Source organism: Elgaria multicarinata, chromosome 1 (genome assembly GCF_023053635.1).
Source record: "Elgaria multicarinata webbii isolate HBS135686 ecotype San Diego chromosome 1, rElgMul1.1.pri, whole genome shotgun sequence".
Lineage (NCBI taxonomy): Eukaryota > Metazoa > Chordata > Lepidosauria > Squamata > Anguidae > Elgaria > Elgaria multicarinata.
Genome location: NC_086171.1, coordinates 84,081,799 through 84,102,686, shown reverse-complemented (window position 1 = coordinate 84,102,686; position 20,888 = coordinate 84,081,799). Strand labels below are relative to the sequence as shown.

Here is a 20,888-nt window from a genome sequence, read left to right as displayed (position 1 = left end):
ATGGGAGAGGGGTGGCAAAGAACCGTTTAAGCACAGTAAGAAAAGATGAAAAGGCCTCTGTGGCTACTCAATTAAAAATACACACTCCATCTCCAAAAGTAATCAGAACATTCCCATTCTTTTTTTTTAATCTTCCTTTCCCCACCCACCCCACAAATGTGTAAAAAAACAAAAGTTCTTCATGGAATGTTCAGCACTGCCCTAACTAGAACCTTTCATTGTCTCCCCCAATAGTTACAGCTCAAAAACCCCTCTCTGAACTCCTGGGAATATAGAGTATGTATGTATGTATGTATGTATGTATGTATGTATGTATGTATTTATGAAATTTATTCTCTCAGTATTTTAACACTTAATTTTAACTTAAATTTAAATTTTACTGTTTTAACTCTGTATTTTAATTTTAAATCAATTTTGCTGTGTGGTTTCTATCCTGGTTGTGCTTTTTATACTGTATTTTGTATTTGTGCTTTTAACCTGTTGGTTGTTTTATTATGGTTTTAATTTTTGTGAACCTCCCAGAGAGCTTCGGCTATTGGGCGGTATAAAAATGTAATAAATAATAGGGGTGTGATCCGCTCCGATTAGGAGCGTAGAAGCAGTAGCGGATTGGCCTGCTCCGCCTTACCCAGAGGCGGAGTAGGAGCGGACCGCGGACCCCTAGAAGCAAGGCGAAGAGAAGCGACCATTTTTCGGAGCTCCTAGTTCAGGCGGAGCGCTCCGGTCGCCATCTTGAAAACATTTCGCCATAGGATTGCATTGCGGCAAATAATTGCGCATAACTAGGTTGTTTTTGAAGCTATCGTTCTGGAAATTCTTGTGCTCAGAGAGTCGTGGATGGGGGTCATTTTGAGACCACTCTCACCTCTCTGCGTTGTGTGGGTCGCATGCTATATTTTTTTGAAAATCGGGTCAACCGCGCGGCTCAAACGGCGTTTTCGGCTTTTCGCCCATAGGATTGCATTGAGGGAAAGAATCGGGGATAACTGGGGGGGTTTAAGCTATCGTTCTGAAAATTCTTGTGCACAGAGAGTCGTGGATGGGGGTCATTTTGAGACTACTCTCAACTTTCTGCGTCGTACGGGTCGCGCGCTAGAAGTTTTTAAAAAATCGGCAGGAAAAATACCTTTTTCAAAGGGCTGAGGGGCAGAGTCAGCTCCCGGTCATGATGATCCCAAAGTTAGAGGAGGGCATAGGCAAAACAGGTAACTTGGGATTCTGGGAAACTTCTCTTTCTTCATCTGAACGGGCTTTTCCCCGTGTTTTTTAACACAGTAGCCCCACCAAATGCACAAACACAACCTGAAATCATATACTAAGCCAAGAATAAGAGATAGAAACACAGCACTGCTCCCCACCCTAACTTTGGGGAACAACTGAAAAGATGTGGTGCAAGGGGATGAGCTCCCCTAGGGCATCTCATTGTGGACGTGCCCCCACTCTCTCCTGCACTGGAAGGCCATTAGAGCCTTCCAAAGAGAGTAAAACGGTGGAGCAATGCCTATCATGAGTTGAAGTGAATGTTCACTTTTTAGTGGTGGAGCGATGCCTGTTATGAGTTGAAGTGAGCGTTTACTTCTTAATCTCAGAGCTGTTGGTGGCTGTCTTGAGTTGAACTGGCAGCTGCTTCCCTCTCCCCCGGGCACGTCCCCCTATTACTGGTAAAAGACAGATATAGCCTTTTTTAAAAAGTTCTTCTTGTTGTTTATTCAGCAACACTGCTGCTTTTAATTCCACCCCTCCTTTGTTTATTTATTGATTTATTCCATTTTATATGCATTACTGGCTTATCCTTGGCTCACTTCCTTATGCCCCCAGAAATGCCAGCTGCATGCCTGCCTGCCTTCCCTCCCTCCTCCCCTGCCCACCTCGCAGGGATGTTGTGTGTGTGTGGCTTTGACTCAGGGGAGAAGTCCTTCCTGCGCTCACTTGGAGTTTTGGAAGTTCCAAATTTTGCAGGTTTAAGCCCTGCCAAAAAACAGGGGATGATGGGACTGCCTTGAGTCTCGGCGTGCATATGTATCCCTGGATAAGCTTTCATGGTGGTGAGTTTGAGGTTTTTTTTTAACGTGCAAAATTGACGGAGCTATGGAAAGGGGTGTTGGATTTTCATAAATTCCCCAAAAATCAGGGGATGATGGGACTGCCTTGAGTCTCGGCGTGCGTATGTATCCCTGGATAAGCTTTCATGGTGGCAAGTTTGAGGTATCTAACGTGCAAATTGACGGAGCTATGGAAAGGGGTGTGAATGGGGTGCCCGATTTTCAAAAATTCCCCAAAAATCAGGTGATGATGGGATTGCTTTGAAACTTGGCGTGCGTGTGTATATCCCCATGAGGTGTCATGGTGCCAAACATGAGGTTTCTAACTTGAACAGAAAAAAAGTTGTATAATTTTTTAGCTTTCAATGCAAGCCTATGGGGGGGGAAACGGAGCTCCGGATCCGGATCCGGAGCTCCGAGCGGAGCGGAGCGGAAGTGGGCGGAGCGGAGGCGGGGCGGAGCGGCCCGATCCGGAAAATGGCGGATCTGCAAGTGAAGCGGAGCGGGGGGTCCGTGCACACCCCTAATAAATAAATAAATAAATAAATATACCACCCCATAGCCGAAGCTCTCTGGCCGGTTTATAAAAGTTAAAAACAGTGAACATTAAAAAAAGTATACAAAATTTTAAACCATCAAAAATATAAAAACAACAGTATAAAACAGTATCCAGATTGACAACTGTCAGCCAAGTGCCACAATATCTGGGTGCCTTTTCCCCTGGAATATGTGCACATTGTAACCCCCAGTCTTTGATGTTGGGAGCCTCCATTTTCCTGCTAGGCAAAATTTGTTAATTTTTGCGCAAGAGAGGTTGCACCGGTCACAGCTCTATGCACCCTTCTCTTCAATAACTACATGCATCAAGTTGCTGGATTCAGGGATCCTCTTGCACTCCAAGCTAACATTTGCACTCATATAGCCATTTATTACAGTTGATGAATTGAAGTGTTATTTCTACCACAAACCTTGCCCCCCCCCCCGTAACTAGCTCAGCATAAAGACATTTTAGAACAAAGTGAAACTTTCTATTTCTATAATGAAACATGCCCTTTCACCTTACTTATAGGGCATGGCAGATGCTACCCATCACAAAGGGTCACAGAAACAACAACAAAATACTGGGATTTATTGCATGTGTAATCGACCCTATCTCCAAGTAAGTCAGAGTAGCATTTTAGCTGCACAAGGACCCCGTGAAGCACGCTAGGCCCACCTACACTGAACTTTACAACCGTGCAGCCATTTGAACAAAGATTTCCCCCAACATCTCAAGCAATGATCCACCACACCTACCATTGAGGCAACATTTTTTTACAGTGCACTCATTCATCTGGTCTCAAAAGCCGAGTCTATTTTAAAGAAGAGTGCCGGTTTAAAATAAGAAAACAGAATCATGGCACACAGCCAATCTGCTTTATATTAATTCTAGGCACTTCAGGTTGTATAGGAAAAGTTCCTCCTGTCACTTAAGTGAAGTTAATTAAAAGTGATACTTAGTGATTTTCAATTATATTGACGTACAAACTGTTTAAGCTACATCTTGGTTGAGTTTGCTTTGTTTACAATCGTTGTTTTATGTATAATTGATTTCACTGCAGTACTCGGTAATGGGCGTTTGTATTTAATGTTAAAGCAGCTGCATTACTCCCAGTAGCCGATTTCACAGCATTTAGACATCCTAGCAGCAAATTCACAGTCAGCAATGAATATTTGCATAGTCCAACTGCTGATATTTGTATGCTATCCATAATAAAGGCCCCTTTTTCTAATAGCCAAAACTTGCCAAGTTCCATTTATATGGTCTCACTTAGATTGAGGCCTTAGCTAGACCAGCGTTTGTCCCGGGGTGAACCCCAGGATTGTCCCTGTGCGTCCACGTGACGCACAGGGGATCCCGGGATCAGGGAGGGATCATTCCTCCCTGGCCCCGAGATACAGCCCTACACTTTGGGCCCGTTTTTTCCGTGGTCTTGGGCGGAGACCGAGACCACGGAGCATGTGGCTCATTTCTGTGGGTTTACTCGCATAGAGCCGGGAGTGCTGCACCCATCGGTGGGGGGGGGGGCAGGAAAGCAGGGTAATATTATATATATATATATGCCTTACCTTTGTGCATGAGCGTTCGTGAGCTCCATCTTTTTTTTTTTTTTAAAAAAAAAGGTGGGCGCGATGCCTCTCTTCCGGAGGTCGCCATGCCTTACGTGTAAATGAGGGCGAGATCTCGCGTTAATCGCAACGCGAGATCACCCCTCCTCCATCCAGGATTATCCGCTAGGTCTAGCTAAGGCCCAATACTCACCACACTGATGTGCTTGCTTTTATTAGATCTCATTCATCCCTTCAAAGCTAAAAAGGGTAATGTTAAAATATTAGTCCACTTTGAAAAATGTATTTTGGGGGGGGAATGGGATGGGGAAATAAGAGACATTGCAACATACAGCCACCATATTTAGGGACAATACGCCCCTAAACATTAACAGGATGAACTAAACCACATTTTGTTTTAGCTGCACTGTGCAATTTCAAATAATGGAATCAGAGGTGGAAATCATACTTGAATGCTTTCCCATGTTAAAAGTTCCTTGATTACAGAAGCCTAGAACCCATCTTCCTAAAACACTATAGTTCTCTTTGTGCAAGATCCCCACCAGTTATTTGAAATCATGATCTGGCAAGAGCTGCAGCACGATTCTCTTGATCGTGCTGAGCCTTGATAATGACTACCCTTCTCTTTGCTTATTAACTTTTGTGGCTTTTTGATGGCAACTCTCAAAACGTTGAGGAAGACTATCCATTCAATTTTGTGCGGCATCACAATTCATATTTGAAATCAAAGAACGGCTTGTGCAAATGAAAAAGAAAGAAAGGGGGAGGAAGCTTGTTTCTTCTCTTCCACTAAATCTTTTCTGTTCCCTCCCTCCAATGGGCCCAAGAATATCTGAATGTTTGGAGAAACCTGCAAATCACTTTGAATGTAGAGTCAACGTTTAAAGAAGAAATGTGTTGACAAACAATAATCTTTGAACCCTGGGGGAGTTAAACAGCATTTTTTTTAATGTAAATGATAGTAAGCACAGAAGAACCCCCACCCCCAACAATATAATACATGGGAACAATTAAAAACACTGTGAAATAGAAACCAAACTTCCTATATTATGATTCTCTTAAATGCTCTAGTAAACATACATGCACCCTATTCCGCCATCTTTCAAAAGAAACTATTGCTTTCTTAATGCCTTTGCACACTTAAATTGGTTTTGAGCTCATTCCTTTCCAGTAAATTATTTTAATCTGTAAGGCTCCCAAGGGATCCTTGTGTAAAACATAACAGCAAGCTGGTTGCCAAAACAAAGTAATGACAAGGCTTGCCAGAGTCCTTCTGAGCGGCTGGGCAATATTTTCTTTCTTTTTACAAGATATTACTAAGACATCAAAATGGGGTTTCCCAGTTCACTGATTGGAAACATTCATTCCTTTGTAGAGAATTGTAGGTCCTTACAGAGAACATACAGCCCTGTATTTCTCCAATAAATTTTTATTAAAAAGATATCTCGAAGAAAATTATCGTTTGCAGAACGTGCATTTTAACAGCAGAGACTCTTCCAACCGGAAGAGATTGTCTGGCCCACCTACTAACTCACCTTAATTCTGTCTTGTGTGAAAGGAATGGCAACACACAATTAGCACCTTCATGTTAAGTGTGTCAAATTGCATCATTGCTCCCGAGCCGTGAAGGCCAGTCTCCCGCCTGCAGCCTACCATTGAGACTAGCTCTGGAAAATGTAGAGGATCGGCAGATGTGAGGCTAAACCAATGGAATGGTTGCATTCAGTCCATTAAGCTGCAGTTGACACAAGTGTGAGTTGCTGAAGGAGTGATGCCTAAGGCGGTGTCCTCTTGGGAACATTGATTCAGGGGGAGCAAGGGCAAAAGGCCTTGCAAAGAGGAATCCTCCCATTGTGTGTGAGGTAGAGTCTGGAGCTGTACTGGTGATTCAGTGTGATTCTTAATTAGGAGTTGGGCAGGTGGTGCGAAATATAACCCCAGTTTCTGCCCTCTTGTGGAATAAAAGACACTGGGGTCATTCTCACTGTGCCCGAGTTACACTATTGTAAAAACTGCATTACCTTCAGTTTAAAGGCAACATTGGTTTAGGCCTAAGCAAGCTTGGGGAAGCCAATTTACAGTTGAGGGCGTGGAAGGGAGAAACAGAGGTTCAGAAGGCAGGTGGAGCCATGCTAAGAGTGATAGATGAGATAGAGTCTTATGGGAGTAGAGGGCTAAGGTGTCAAGTCAGGTGAAGAAAAGTTACCCAGCTTTGCATTTGCTTTCCCTTCCAACCTACCTTCAACCTTGATAATATCAGAGGCTTGATTGCAGTTCCCTCTAGTTTGATGGTGGGGCTAATTGTATGCCAAGTCAGTTAACAAGAAGGCTTTCACTATCAGTGACCTCATCCAGCAAGAACACATTCACCTGGCTTATACAGCCAAGAACTGGTTGGACAAAGTGTGTGTCTGTTATGTTATCAGCCACAGCAGCAACAACAACTTGAAGGGCATGGAGCGAGTAGCTTTGGTCTGAAAAGATCCAATCTCTCTGGCCATATACCCTACTCCAGACTCTTGCCAGTTTTGAGTACCTATAACTGTTGTTGTGAACCCAAGACAGGAGTAGGGTTCTGTTGTTGTACCATCCACCCTGTTTGATCATTTCTGTCCGAGCTGATGGCAGTAGCCTTGGTGGGTGTTGGAAACCACCTCTGATGGTCTTGAGGGATTTTCAATAATGTTTGGACTACATTGTCTGGAGTGTCTCAGGATGTCATAACTGCTACGACTACTACAGGTCTGTCTCAATTAAGAATAGGCTAACATAAGTGGCAAGTTACACTCTGGATCTGGAGTTCTGCTTGGGACAAGGGAAAGATGATCTGTGGGTAGAGGAGACAGAAATGGTGCTGTTTTCATGGATAGATAACTCACTTGATCACGGTGGATTTTCAAGCTACATGTAGCCTCCATAGGGGTAGAAGGTCATCTTTAATGGTTTGTACCTAAGGCTGATAAATCCAAGTCTTCTGAAGTTTTGAGAGCTTTTTATTACAGTCCTACCCAATGATATTGTCGAGGCTCTGGTCTCTGCCTGGAATGTGAAGAGTTAGGCAAGCCATACAATCACAAACTAATATCTTTATCACATTGTAGAGATGTATCAACTCCTTAGTATTCTTAGCAACAATTGGGCCGATGACTGGAGTGCAGACAGTTAAAGACTTGCTGTGAGCATGACCAAACTCAAGTATAAATTCACCTTTGGGCTTATGCTATGCTGCAATTTCTTTGCTGCCACGATTGCATTCATGCAAGGCTGGCCAGTGGAGCTAATTTAGGGTGGGGAAAGGTGTCCTCTTAGTGGCCAAGGAGTGCACCCTGGAAAGTGCATCGTAACCAATTTGCTGGATGAAAAATTCTGGATAAAATTACTCATATTCACACCAAACTGGGTACCATTTTTTAAAACGAAGTCAGAAATGGTTGTCACTAGAACACTATCTAGTTGGGTTTTAATGGATACTTTCAGCTTGCGCAACCTGAGGATGTGGACAAGCTGCTTGGAGGACTGAGGCCAACTACTTGTTTTCTGGACCCTAGCCCATGAAATTAAAATCTGTCAAGGCAGGTCTGAAGACTGGGGCCTTTGAGGTAGTGAATGCTCACTTGAGGGAGGGAGGGGTTCCTGTTAGGGCTGTGCTCCGCTTCTCTTAGGGTCGGAGAAGGAGAAGCAGATTGGGGTGCTTCGCCTCTCCTTAAGAGGCGAAGAGGATCGGGGGGGCAGCAGAGCATCACGGAGTGGATTGAGATGAAGGCAGATCCTTCGCCTCGATCCGGAGCTCCGAAAAAAAGGTAAGGGAGCCTTACCTGGTGCTGCCGCCGCCTGTGCAGCAACGGCAGCAGAGCCAGGTAAGGGGGCAGGGGAGTCTTACTTGGTCCGTCGCGGCCCGTCGCTGGCTTCACTTCAGCCCGCAGCTCAACCCAGAAGCGTAGGCCCCAAGTGTAGGCCTACACTTCCGGGTTGAGCCGCGGGCTGAAGTGAAGCCGGCGACGGGCCGCGACGGACCAGGTAAGTGGTGTACACAAGGGGGGGCTTACCTGCCCCCGCTGCAGTTTGTGTGGCGATGGTGGCGCAGCCAGGTAAGTCTATGGGTGGGGGAGAAATGGAGCTCCGATTCGGATCCGGAGCTCCATAATGAAGTGGACCAGGCCACAGGTGGATCATGGCGGGGTGGATTGGCCCGATCTGGAAGTTGAAGATCGGGCTACAAAGGGGATCGGGGGGGGGGGGGTCCGTGCACAGCCCTAGTTCCTGTTGTCCTTAAAGAAAGCACTAGTGAAGCCTTGCTAAAGAAGCCAAATCTAGAATCAATTATCTGGGGCAACTACTGTTTAGTTTCTAACCTTCATTTTGGGTCAAGATTTATTTATTTAAAGTTTTAAAATGTGTCATTTGTTTACGGAGACAAATAAGAAAACCAAACTAAAATATGTAAAAGAAAAAATTCTGGTCTTGGATCCTAATGGGTGGCATTCCATCAGATCCCCTTATGTGTTAAGAAAGACAGTCTGGATTATGAGGCTGGATGGCCAGCCAAATTACAAACCAAAATTCCTAGGAAAGAATGGTCCTACCATTGTACAAAGGTCAATAAATGCACTACTGCTTCTCATTATGAGAAAACTATTTTAAAATGTTAGTGCACTGGTACCACATTTCAGCTAAACTGCTAAAAACGTTGGAAGTGTGGAAGGATACAATATGATTTTGTCCACTGTTGGTGGCTTTGCGTTAAATAGAAAATATTGGCAAATTAAAGTAAAAGCTATCTATTATAATCTTGGATCCCAAGTTGTTTTTATTAACCTTTCCAAAAGGGAAAGCATCCAAAGATAAAGAAGTCTTATTATTTCATTTGATTATAGCAGCCAGGATTTTATATGCAAAATACTGAAGAAGTCCTTAAACTCTTGAGATTGAAATAATGGCATATTAAATTATGGAAACTGTACTTTCTAAACATAAAAAGGAGCAGCGAGGCTACAACAAGCAGTGCACAGTGTCAACTGTTCTAACAGATTATAAGTGTTTCAGACTTCATTGCAACAAACGCCAGAGCAGGATTGGTAACTTTTTCAATTATTATAAAGATATGTTTGTGGTTTTCTGCTAAGTATGTCTCATTTTCTATTTGTTTTTGCCTTCTGTAATTTATTTTCTAAAATAGATTGTGTTCAATGTTTCTAAAAAAAATATCTAAACAAATATGTTGCAGAGTTAATAGAAGAATTAAAAATTGGAGGTTGAGACATTAGTGGGGAAAAATGACAAAGCAGACACCATCTCTGGGCAACCTTTGATTTGTTCTAGAGGACCCTTACTTAGCTTTTACTTTTCCTGTTTCACTAGCTTCTTCAGCTGGTCACCACCCTCAGTCACGGCTGCTTTTAGCAACATTAGGACTAACATGCATGCATACACACACACACACACACACACACACACACACACACACACTTATAGAGCAAGCTACACTGAACTTAGTAGGGCTTATGAGTAAACGCATAGATTTAGGATACAGGTTTAACCTTTTGGAGAGTGGCTAGAATGCTGGGTTAGATGTGAGAGACCTGGCTGTGAAGGTCACAGGAAGGCCTTTGGCAAACCTTTATCTTCCAGCCAAATATACCTCAAAAAGTTGTTAGAAGAGCAGGATGCAAATGTAACAACTGAGCTACAGTATTCTACAGTGGCTGCATATTACCACTGTCTAGTCCTTCTGGCTTTATGGTCCTGCTAGCTTTTTAATATATATTTAACAAGCCATTTCAAGAGGAATCCTATGGCCCCTAGACAGCATCCGGGGGCCAGAGGAAATTTCAGAGTCCTGGTCTCCAACCTTGGGTCTAGGAATCCGTACTTCCCTCCCCTTTGCAGCTGGCACAGAGAGAACCGTGCTGAATGCCTCTCCAAGGTCGCAAAAGCAACCTCCGAGGAGGGGGGAAGAGGCCAGCTTAAGAAGTATCCCCAGGCCTCCCCAGCCTTCTTCCTTCCCCCACTGCAGCACCCCAGCTAGATGCACGAAAATGCCTGTCGAGCACATATGCAGAGCAGGAGGAGCGCGGAGGTGACGATCGCCTTTGTCACTCACCCTGCTCTGCACTGGATGCCCTTACGCATCTGAGTTTGGAGGCTTCCAAGCATCGCGATAGGATTGAACCCTTAGTACACATTTAATTCTTACTGCTAGAATCACCCTGTAATTTAGTAAAGCATTCTCTGCTCTGGGGGTACTCTAAATTAAAATTCCACATCTGAAAGGCACATAGTAGATATGAACCTCTACTCAGGCAAACATCATACAAAAACTCTGCAGCAATAAATAATCAAGGTTTGCTTAGTTCTGACTGCAGCTAAACTACAGTTCAAAAAAGCAAACATTTAACTGGGGAGATCATTACTACCATGTACAAATCACATTTATATGCAACGTTTATCAGTGAAGATGCAAGTAATTCAGTGCCCATATGATGCTGAGAAATGTAATTACATCTTGGTGAGACAGGTTCACCATTATGTATGGAAAAGATAATTCAGGCACTGCTTTATAAATGCTGCGCGTAATAGGGTCAGACGAGAATGGCTAATCAAAGCAGCATATAGCCAACTGCAATGAGACACATTCTCTGTGCACACATATTAATTTGCTTCTTAGGGAAGCGATTACACTGAAAATTACTCTGGCTACTAGTCACGACTTTGTCTCTTTTGTAAAAAGGGAACATATTTAAGAAACTGTATTTTTTCCCCCAGTACTCTGATTCTTCATAAACGTAATTCAATAAAGCTATTTGGCTCAAAGTGCCAAACTAAAGTGACAAAGGGTCATAAGGCCATTGTCTATATCATTATTTAAAGAGGCCAGTTTAACGATTTCCTTAGATTTTATTAGAAAAAAAGCAGATCAACATTACAATTCGAAAATCTAAATATGTGTGATATCCAAATATGGTATGGAAAAATGCTTCTGATGCCAACAGCCTATTACCTGAATAAGCCATATCTGCAGGCTCCGATGACTGGAGTCGAAGAATGAAAGATTTATTGCTGTGAAAACAAAATCTGTAGTACAGTAGTAAGAGACTTGGCCATTAAGCATAATCAGTCATTAACAAATTTAGAAAGCACTAACAAATTCTTAAGACAGGTGATGGAAGGTCAAAAATTGGCTGACCCAAGTTCAGCTGAAATAGCAAGTCACAAAGGATGTTGATGCTTAAGCCTCCAGTTTCAAGATAATTTTTAAAAAAAGGGTGTAACATTTCCAACAGTCCACAAGTCAAAATGAAAAGTATTTTTAAAAGTTGAACTGACATTCAAAGAGCCAATTGAATTTATGCTCAGTTTTGTTTCTGCCCAAAATACGTTCAGACCCATTGAGGGAGGAAAAATATATTAATGGACTACCACAGAATGGAAGAGAAAGTTTTTGTCTCACTTGGTTATTTTTGCCATTGAGGTAAAAAAAATTCTACATATAAATTTGATATTTAGTATTACAAATTGTACTTTTTATAGTTCTGATTTCTTGCCTCTAAACCCTGTTTTACACATTTCTTTCTTCAATGATTTTTCTGTTGTGACATTGAATCTGCTCCATTTATGCCTATGTTTGATACCTTGGTTAATGTTAAACCTTGCCAAAAAAAAAAAAAAATCTTAGGAATCTTTATGACAGCACCGTTGACTAAGGTTGCTGATGTACAAGCAAACTAGGTTGTGCCACTCTCCAGAGAGCGTATTTCCTTGATTAGTTTTCCACTGTCCAAGTTTTCTATAAAATGATTTTTGAAGAAATCTCTTGTAAACATCAGTGCATACAAGTTCACAAGTACTCATGTAGTTAGCTCCACCAGGATGGCTGGCTCACAGCTCTCGAAGATTTAGAAGAGTCTGCTCCAATGGCCAAGAAACCTTGCAGCCTTTGCTTGCTACACATAAGAATGTAGCAAATGTACTTGCTGAGGTAGTCCAGTGAATCCTCCTCTTAGATACCTTTCAGAATATTTCCGGAAGGGTGACATTACGAAGAAGCCACTGTTGAGAGCGGGTGCCGCTGCAGTCTTTGATGCTGGGTACCTGGCTGTCTTCTTCAGAGGCTTTATCCAGGCACTGGTTACTGTTCACATGCAACAGGGTTAATTTCTTTTTCCAAAGAAGGAAGGGGAGGGGAAGGAAGGAAGGAAGAAAGAAAAGCTTATAGTAAGGAAGAAAATTTATCCAAAGTACTTTTAAAACAAGCAAATGTAAACTATTAAGCTTCTTTCAAGTACAACACAGCCTCTCTGATGGTTAGATAATTATCTATTTAGGCCATCAACCTGAGGACTGGAATCGTTCACCTTTTATCTCCTCCCATAGAGGGGAATGCACCTGTGGTTTATATTCAGCATGACTGAAGAGGAAGAGAAAGCCCAAACCAGTGTTCAGGCATATTTTGGAAGCATTGCTGGGAAAAGAATAATTGCGTTTTCCTTCTTCCAACTGGTCCACATTCCTCTGAAGTACAAATGGAACGGGGCATGCCGTAAGGTTCTAGGAAATGCCAATATAGCTTTTTAAAGGCTTGGAGTGGAATGTTAGGGTGCCGCGGATATTTTACATCTTTTCTTTGATCAGCAGTCTCGCTTCCATTGCAAACTGCTTTTGAAACACTCCCCATGGTTCAAAAGCACCTTGGAATGTAGTGTAGAGGACCTTTTGTTGAATATTATTCACACTATAAATGAAGAGATGCTTTATATAATTTTTAACAAATTTCAAAACATTTTATAGGATACGATGCTTAGTGGATAGGTTTGCTGATTACCTTCATTATTCAGATACCTAGTATCCACAAAATCAAAAATATGATTGAATAAAAATATAAAATGTTATTGAATGATTTTTAAAAAACCATTGGGCTGTATCCAATCCTGTGCCATTGCGAACATGTTACATTAATGTAAATGACCTCTTGCACAATGCCAATAGCACTTGATGGCATGACAGGCTTCTTCAGTAAACCTATCTGGTAACTGAACTGATAGGAAAGGAAAGGAACCTCTTGTGCAAAGCACTTGAATCATTACTGACTCCTAGAGGGACGCCTGCTTTTGCTGACATTTTCTTGGCAGACTTCGTAGCGGGGTGGTTTGCCATTGCCTTCCCCAGTCGCAGTTACCTTTCCCCCAGCTAGCTGGGTACTCATTTTACCGACCTCGGAAGGCTGGAAGACTGAGTCAACCTGAGCCGGCTGCCTGAGAACCAGCTTCCGGTGGGATCGAACTCAGGCCATGGGGAGAGTTTCGGCTGCAGTAACTGCCGCTTACCACTCTGCGCCACATGAGGCTCTGAACTGAAAACAAGCATGTAATTAAGTAAGAACACATGGCCTATAAGCACAAGATGGAGGGGCCAAATACCTTATCTAGGTTAGCTAGATTTTGAATACACTAGAGGGGAAAATAATATGAGTAGAAATCATTGAAATTATTTTGTGTGTGTGTATTTTTTGTGTGTAAAAACTTTGAATCAAGGAAGAGAGTGGGTTGGATCCAGATATAGTTACCTTTAGAACAGCCCTATTGAAATCAGAGAGTTAAGTGTGTTTGTTATTTTCTTCCACTACTTTTTTGTACACCCAGGCTACTTAAATATTACATTTGTCTTAAAAATGCTAATATCCTGGAGAACTATTTAATATAAATATCCCATGGGCAATTTATCAAATGGTTGTTGCTGTCAGTAGATCAGTTTAAAGATGGACATATATGTTTTTAAAAAAACATTTTCACCATGATGCAGCATGGGCCTGTCACTTGATTTACTTAGCAACATTCATTTTTGATCAATCAAGGAAATAGCCTCAGCTTGACTATTTCCTTCTTGCCATGCAAACTAAAACCTGAGTGCTCAATAGCGCAACCTGGGATTGACATAAAAGCGAAAATGACAAAGTGGACCAACCTAATTCCTGATAAAGTTTTGAAGAGATGTAATCCAACCCACCTAGTACTTCATATAATCACTCTTGAAAATGCAAAAAATACAAAGGTATTACCTTGGTCCAGACAAAATTTAATTTCTTTAATTATAAGCTGATGGATCCAATGGATTGTCTGATTGGTAAAAATACGGCCGCAATTATTTTTTTAAAAAATGGTTTTGATTAGAGAAGTAAAATGGTGTGTGTATGAGTGGGTGGTGCATTCCACACTTCTTTTGTAAAAAATCCCTGGAGGATGAAACTGCCACACAGCTGTTCAACATTTCATATCACTTCTTTGTAAGAACTGTTCCATTAACTTTCAGCAAATATCTAAACTTCTTTTAGGGAAATGCATCATCTTTATAGCACTTCCACCAGATAAACATCTCTTCCCTGCTGTTGAGGCACATCATATGAATGACCTGAACTTGGATAATGGCTGCAGAGAAGTTACCGTCAAATTCAAAATACAGTATGATTCATCAGTTCTGGTATGGGTGGATTCATATATACATTACAACTTTATCCTTCCAAATAGATGTTATGGGTGTTCAAGTACCTACTCATATGTATTTGGAAGGATACAGCTATTATTTATATATCCACGTGTCCTTTGTAAGTCATGAAACACAGGAACCAAGTGTCTCCAAGGATCAGCTCCCCTCCAACTCTAAAAATCTTTATCAAGAAAGAACTTTAATTCCAACGTAATTGCAAACTGTGATGCAATGGCTATATAATTACAAGGTTCAATGAATGCAGTTTTTTTTTTACATTATATATACTTAGGTGGATTGCTAGTTAGGAGTGGGAGATAAAAGTAATAATGAGCATTTATCACTATTACTTTTACCTCCCACTCCTAACCCACAGCACCCATAAATGCAAATAATGTGAAAAAATATGTACATTCATTGAACTTTCTAATTTCTTAAGTTTTAGAGATAAAGACAACTTACCACTGGATCATATTCCCAAAGCTGATTGCCTTTTAAGTGGTGACACTTGAGCATTGTGACAGGGCCATTAAGTTTGGAGACATCCAAGCACAAATCATCTGTTCGAATTTCTTTGTTGGCTGTGTATGAGAAAACCTTGATAGAAAACAATATTCAGTTATTATCACATTAAATAAATCTGAACATTAAACCTATGAATCAAACCAGCCTTCCCCAACCTGGTATCCTCCAGGTGTGTTGGACTACTACTCCCAGCATCCATGCTGGGAGTGGTAGTCCAACACATTTGGAGGGCACCAGTTTGGGAAAGGCTGCGGTAAACTTTTCACATAAAATGGTTTTCTAAAACAGTGGCAGTCACGCCCATTGTTCGCTACGGAAATTTCCCATTGTAAGAAGTCTACTGAACAATCCTATACAAAGAAATAGGATTATCTCCTTCCAGCAGGACAATCTTGCTGCCTCGTAACAGTTAAGATTATTCTAGCCAAGTTCAACAGAAATCAAAAGAATTATGTAAAGGAAGTCTAAGAGAGCAATCCTATGTATGTCAGTCAGTTATTTAGCCACACTTACTCCCAGGTAAGTGAATACAGGTTTGTAGCCTAAAATGATAACACAATTAGGAATAAAATACCACTATGGCTTAATTTAAGAGTGCTTTGCTAAAAAACAAATTATATCTAAATAGCCCTTCGGAAGTTCCATTATTGACCCCAACCATGGAGATGACAGACCATTGATTATATTTGTAAAAAGAGGCTTTTTGGTGCTTCCATCCCCAATGATTCTCTTCTGCCCTGCCAATGCTGTTGCACAAGCAGAACCCACTGCTGATGCAAGTGAGATTTAGCACTTCCAGTACAACACAAATGAATGGAAATGTTCATTTCTGGGCAGGTCAGCAGAGCTTGTGCAAGGGAGCTGGGCCGATCTGCCTCCTTCCAGAAACGAGTGTTTCTGCATTTAGTGCAGAAACGAGTGTTTCTGCAGTAAAATCTCCCTTGCATAACTGGTAGGTCCTGCTTGCGCAACAGAATTGGCTGGATCCACCACTTGCGGAAGGGAATCAGCAGGACAGGAAGGAATCAGTGGGCTGTAAGCGCCGTGTTGGATTCTGCCCAAAGATCTATCAAATAATATATAGGTCAAATCTAACGCAAATATTTTATTTTTAAGGAGTTCATACTGTTACCTGATTGCCACCCATTCCATGACAGTTAAAAATTCCAACTTTTTCATTTTCTTTTCTTGCCATGTTATCAAGACATTGATTAGTTTCCACATTTCTTATCTGAAAACAAAACAAAAAAACATTCAGCACACTCCATTTACTATACATATTTACAGCAGAGAGACAATTTGCATGTCAGCCTTGGAAATTATAAGCAAGGATGCTGTTTGCATTACTAAGTGCCTGTTAAGCCATCCTCCTTTACTCCCCTCACTGTATACAAAAAACAGCAGGAATGGAGGAGCAGAGAAATAGTGCATAAGCTGGGGACAGAGAGCAACATGGCCTGAACGCTAGACAGATTATTTATCTATATATCAGATTGAGGATGCCAGAAGTTAAAGAAGGTAGGTATGAAAATCCTGGACTGAACCCACTGAATACAAGGTCAATCACTATTGGCTGGGCTGATCCATTCAATTCTTCCTTAGGATGGACCAATGCCTATACCCATCATTATGTATTGGCATCTACACCCACATTGCAAAGAGGGTCCCACAATTCAGGTAGCCTGAGGCATGGCTATTTAAGATTACTATTCTGCTTTTCAATTTAAAATTGCCAAGGCATCTCAAGCTGACTAGAACATATTACAGCAGTATTGAAATGTCTACAATGGTCATCAATTTGTCTGAGCCTGATTCAAAGTGCCAATGTTGATCTTTAAAGTTGTACATGATCTAGGGCACAATTGTCTTAGGAAATGTGAAATCCCAGGTTTTATATAAAAAAATACTGATTAGGGTCTGCTCCAAATGCTATCTTTCTGGAAGATTAGATTAATTTCTACTAGGAGAAAAATGATTTTGGCTATGGCTCTGAAGCTATGGAACAAACTCCCTTGAAAGGCCAGTCTATATTTGCTCATGGCCCATTTTGGAAACCATCACCAATATTTTTATTTCACAAGGGATTTGGATTTTAGCAAGAAGTGTGCTTTTACTATGGCTTTGTTTTGAATCTGTTCATAGTAATGGGCAGTATTCAACCGTGTCATTTCAACACCTCAAATAGCACTAGCCGACTTCTGCTGAATCTTTCTGTTGGCAAGCAATTGTCCATGATGCCTGCACAACTAGAATGCACAACGGGTTGCATAAGAGTTAAGTGCAACCAGTTGCACAATAGCTTGTACAAACATAATGAACAACCACCTGCACAGTTGCACTTACACATTGTTCAGAACCTAGCTTCAGCAAGCGCAACATCATTTGTGCTAACGAAATGACAGCTGAATAATGCCCAATGTCTATTATTTTTAAAAAATATTTAAAACATACAAAAATTGTATGTTCCCCACTTTGGGTACAATATATAAATGTGATCAAGAAAATAAATGGAAGGAGCCTGCTTTAAGAAAGCACATGATTACTAACTAACCCAGCCTTCCCCAACTTGGGGCACTCCAGATGTTTTTGACTACAATTCCTAGAATTCCTGACAATTGGCCATCCTGGCTGGTGCTGATGACAGTCCAAAATGTGTGGAGGAATCCAGGTTGGGGGAGGCTGTATTAGCCCGGGATAATTTAAGTTTAGAAACTATTAGCTAAAAGCACAATCCACATCAGTGGTATCATATGAACTATTTCTTTTGGAGGCTTAATTTAGATCCAATATGAAAAAAGGCTGCATAAACCTAAATTACAGCATTATACACTGGGGAAATAAATCTGCCTTAATCCCATTGCACCAAACGTTAAAGCTTTGCCCCTGAAAAAGCCCAGGTGTGCAGTTGTGACACATTTATTATAATGCTAAAGGCACATGAAAGCAAGTCCTATAGTTAACTGAATTCTCAAATCTGTATTGTACTTAAAATCTTTACCTCTCCCAAAGAGAAATAGTGACGTGGTATTTGAGAATCAGGATAAACATTCTCTAGGTACCAGGAAAAAGGATTGCACTGTAGCTTGTGTCTTAGTCCAAGTCTTGAGGATATGTCTCCATAATCTACCTTTGTAACCCCTGTAGAGAATTGTATAATATTGTTAGTTACAGAAATTTAGTGAAACATAGATACAGTAATAGATTCCTTGAACTGCTTGAGAAGAGCCATCTTTACACATGTTTGAGGACGAGCTCTTAAGCAAGATTTGTACTGCATATCTCACTATCACACAAAAGTCTTAAATTAAATATAGATATGTTTTTAAACAGCCGTTTTGTTGGATATTGCAGGGCTGTATCAAATTTCCTTTATCTAAAGTAGTTTCCATGGAATGTGTTTAAAGAGCTATCATTAAAAATCTAACCTAAAGTAGCAGCAGCTTAAAAATCTCAAGAAAATTGTGGCCAAACAGGTAGGTTTGGTGTAACCTTTGAATTTTGTCAATGCAGAAGTGCTGCTATCCTGGGGCCTCAAAACAGCACAAGTATCCTGATCAGCACAAAGATACTCAGGAGCACAGAGCCAAGCAGGTAAAAATAGTGTACTTTTCTACTAGCTGCTTATTGTTGTAGGAAGTTGTATACATAGACGTTTTGATACCACTCAGCAAGCGCAAACACAGCTCAGACAGAGCTCATGGAATGAACATGCATAATTGCGTTGAAACTTGGGATATTCCAATATTTCCCCAAAGAATGTTTGCAGCACATGCTAGATAGATCTCATCAACAATGCCATTTGGATAGACATCCTATAGCACTGTAGACATGCCCTTCAAAAGTAGCACAAACTCTCAGCCAGATTTATCCTCATCAATACAAGGGATGAAATAGTTATTTAACAGACAAATTTTGTTCATGTTTCTAAATCCAAGTTCACTTACACAACTGTGACACTTTGGGTTTTTTAGCCCAATCCAGAGCACAGGACACACAATAAGCATATCATTTATAAAGGATGTTCCTGTGTATAAATCGCTGCTTCTTCCTGGAACAATGGGAGGCAGGGTGAGAATCCTTTCCCAGTTACCAGACATTTTGAGGTGAAGACTATAGTGTACACATGTATGTGGGCACCAAATTTTAAATGTTGCCTATGCTGCTTCCCGCCAGCCTGTGTCAACTCAGTTATCATGGAATGAACTCAGGATAGTACACACTGTACTCAAGAGTGTATACTCAAGGGAAAAAATAGTCCTAGCTAAAGTATTCAATTTAGATTCCACGGTTTTGGCAAAATTGCAAGTCAAATCTGGCCATTTCTGAGCAGTTCTGTAGCTCTCTGAGGCAAAGCAGGATTCTCTCCAAAGCACCAGAACCTTCCCAAAGCTTCGCGAGTGACTCAGTGCTACAGTGGGCTATAGAAAGGCAGACACTGTGTCAACAAAAATTTGCTAGTAGACTTTCATTTTCCAAATATGGAAAATGCCAGTTAGGGACAGGTGGGGATGACAGGAAAACTCTAATATGCAAGAAAAAGTGCATCCAATTAAGAATAGGCATATTCAAGTTTGTCCTTTTAATAAACATCGTTTGCTCTCCCCACCCCCAACACGCACACAAAGTAACAAAAATACAGAGGGACCATGACTTACTGGTAGAGCACGTCTTGGCAAACAGAAGGTCCCAGGTTGAATCCCTGGTATCTCCAGTTTGGAGGACCTCAGGCAGAAGAGTTGGGAAAAAATCCTCTGCTTGAGACCTTGGGGGAGGTGGCTGTTGCTACTGTCTGAAGTAAGAGCAGTTCTGGGCTAGATAACACAATGATCTCAGAAAAGGCTGCTTTATATGCTCACCATATTAGTTTAAGAATCGATTTTACACTGAAGAGACCTTGCTCACCTGGGGAAATTATGTAGAAGAAATTCTTGAACTCATCCATCCAAACTTCTGCAAGTCGTCTATTATTTTTATTAATAATCTGTCCAGTGCCTCCTGGGAAAGTATAAGGAGTGGCTTTTCGAAAAACATGTCCAACATGTGAACAGGTCACGATTTCCAAAGTCCCTCCACATTGCCAAATCTGAAGATGTCAAAGATCAACTTTTTAAAAAACGGTATCATTGGTTTTAAAAAAAAATAGTTCTGGGAAGTTCCTGATGAGTACACACATTGAAGTTAAAGGAGTAGAAAGCTTGTATTACTATTATACAAATTAAATTATATGTACGCTTCATGCTTGACCGGTGGATACTGCCTTGACCGCTGCATCCAGAAGTACTCTCTCCAGATGCCTGACTCTTCACCCATGTGACACTGGGTCCTGATTAAATAGCAAGGACATTTTGTTGAGGCAAACACATTGCGTGTAAAAAGCAAGATTGTGTGCTTACCAGTACGTGACTGATTAGGGTTCTGCATGGAGTGCAGCTTGGAATACATAAACAATGGCCCCATTCTGAAGACACCTTAAACCACAGCTTTTATTACCATGGTGGTTAAGCCAGAAAGCCTGACTGTGTTCAGAAGACACCTTAAACCATGGCTTTAACCATGGTGAATAAAGCTTTTTGCCTTAGTCACCGTGGTTAAAGCCATGGCTTAAAGTGTCTTCTGAACAGGGCCTGTGTCAAACCCATGCAGATCTGCGCCCTTATATTATGGATGCCTGCCAGTGATGCAGTATATGATGGTCTTTCCAAAGTTTAATCGTTGCTCAATCAACTGTACACACTG

At 41.3% G+C, this 20,888-nt stretch overlaps 1 protein-coding gene across 1 annotated transcript in view; it reads right to left on the bottom strand.

The window, feature by feature from the left end:
* Nucleotides 1-11,025: 11,025 nt before the first annotated feature.
* The window catches only part of GALNT1 (polypeptide N-acetylgalactosaminyltransferase 1), a 63,003-nt gene continuing 53,140 nt past the window's right edge, over nucleotides 11,026-20,888 (bottom strand). Inside the window, exons 8-12 of the mRNA XM_063131189.1 lie at nucleotides 20,055-20,235; nucleotides 18,151-18,290; nucleotides 16,285-16,383; nucleotides 15,090-15,224; nucleotides 11,026-12,305 (exon numbers count right to left, since the gene is read on the bottom strand). Coding sequence (XP_062987259.1) covers nucleotides 12,159-12,305; nucleotides 15,090-15,224; nucleotides 16,285-16,383; nucleotides 18,151-18,290; nucleotides 20,055-20,235 — 702 coding nt within the window. The 3' untranslated portion in view covers nucleotides 11,026-12,158. The remainder of the gene's footprint in view (nucleotides 12,306-15,089; nucleotides 15,225-16,284; nucleotides 16,384-18,150; nucleotides 18,291-20,054; nucleotides 20,236-20,888) is intronic.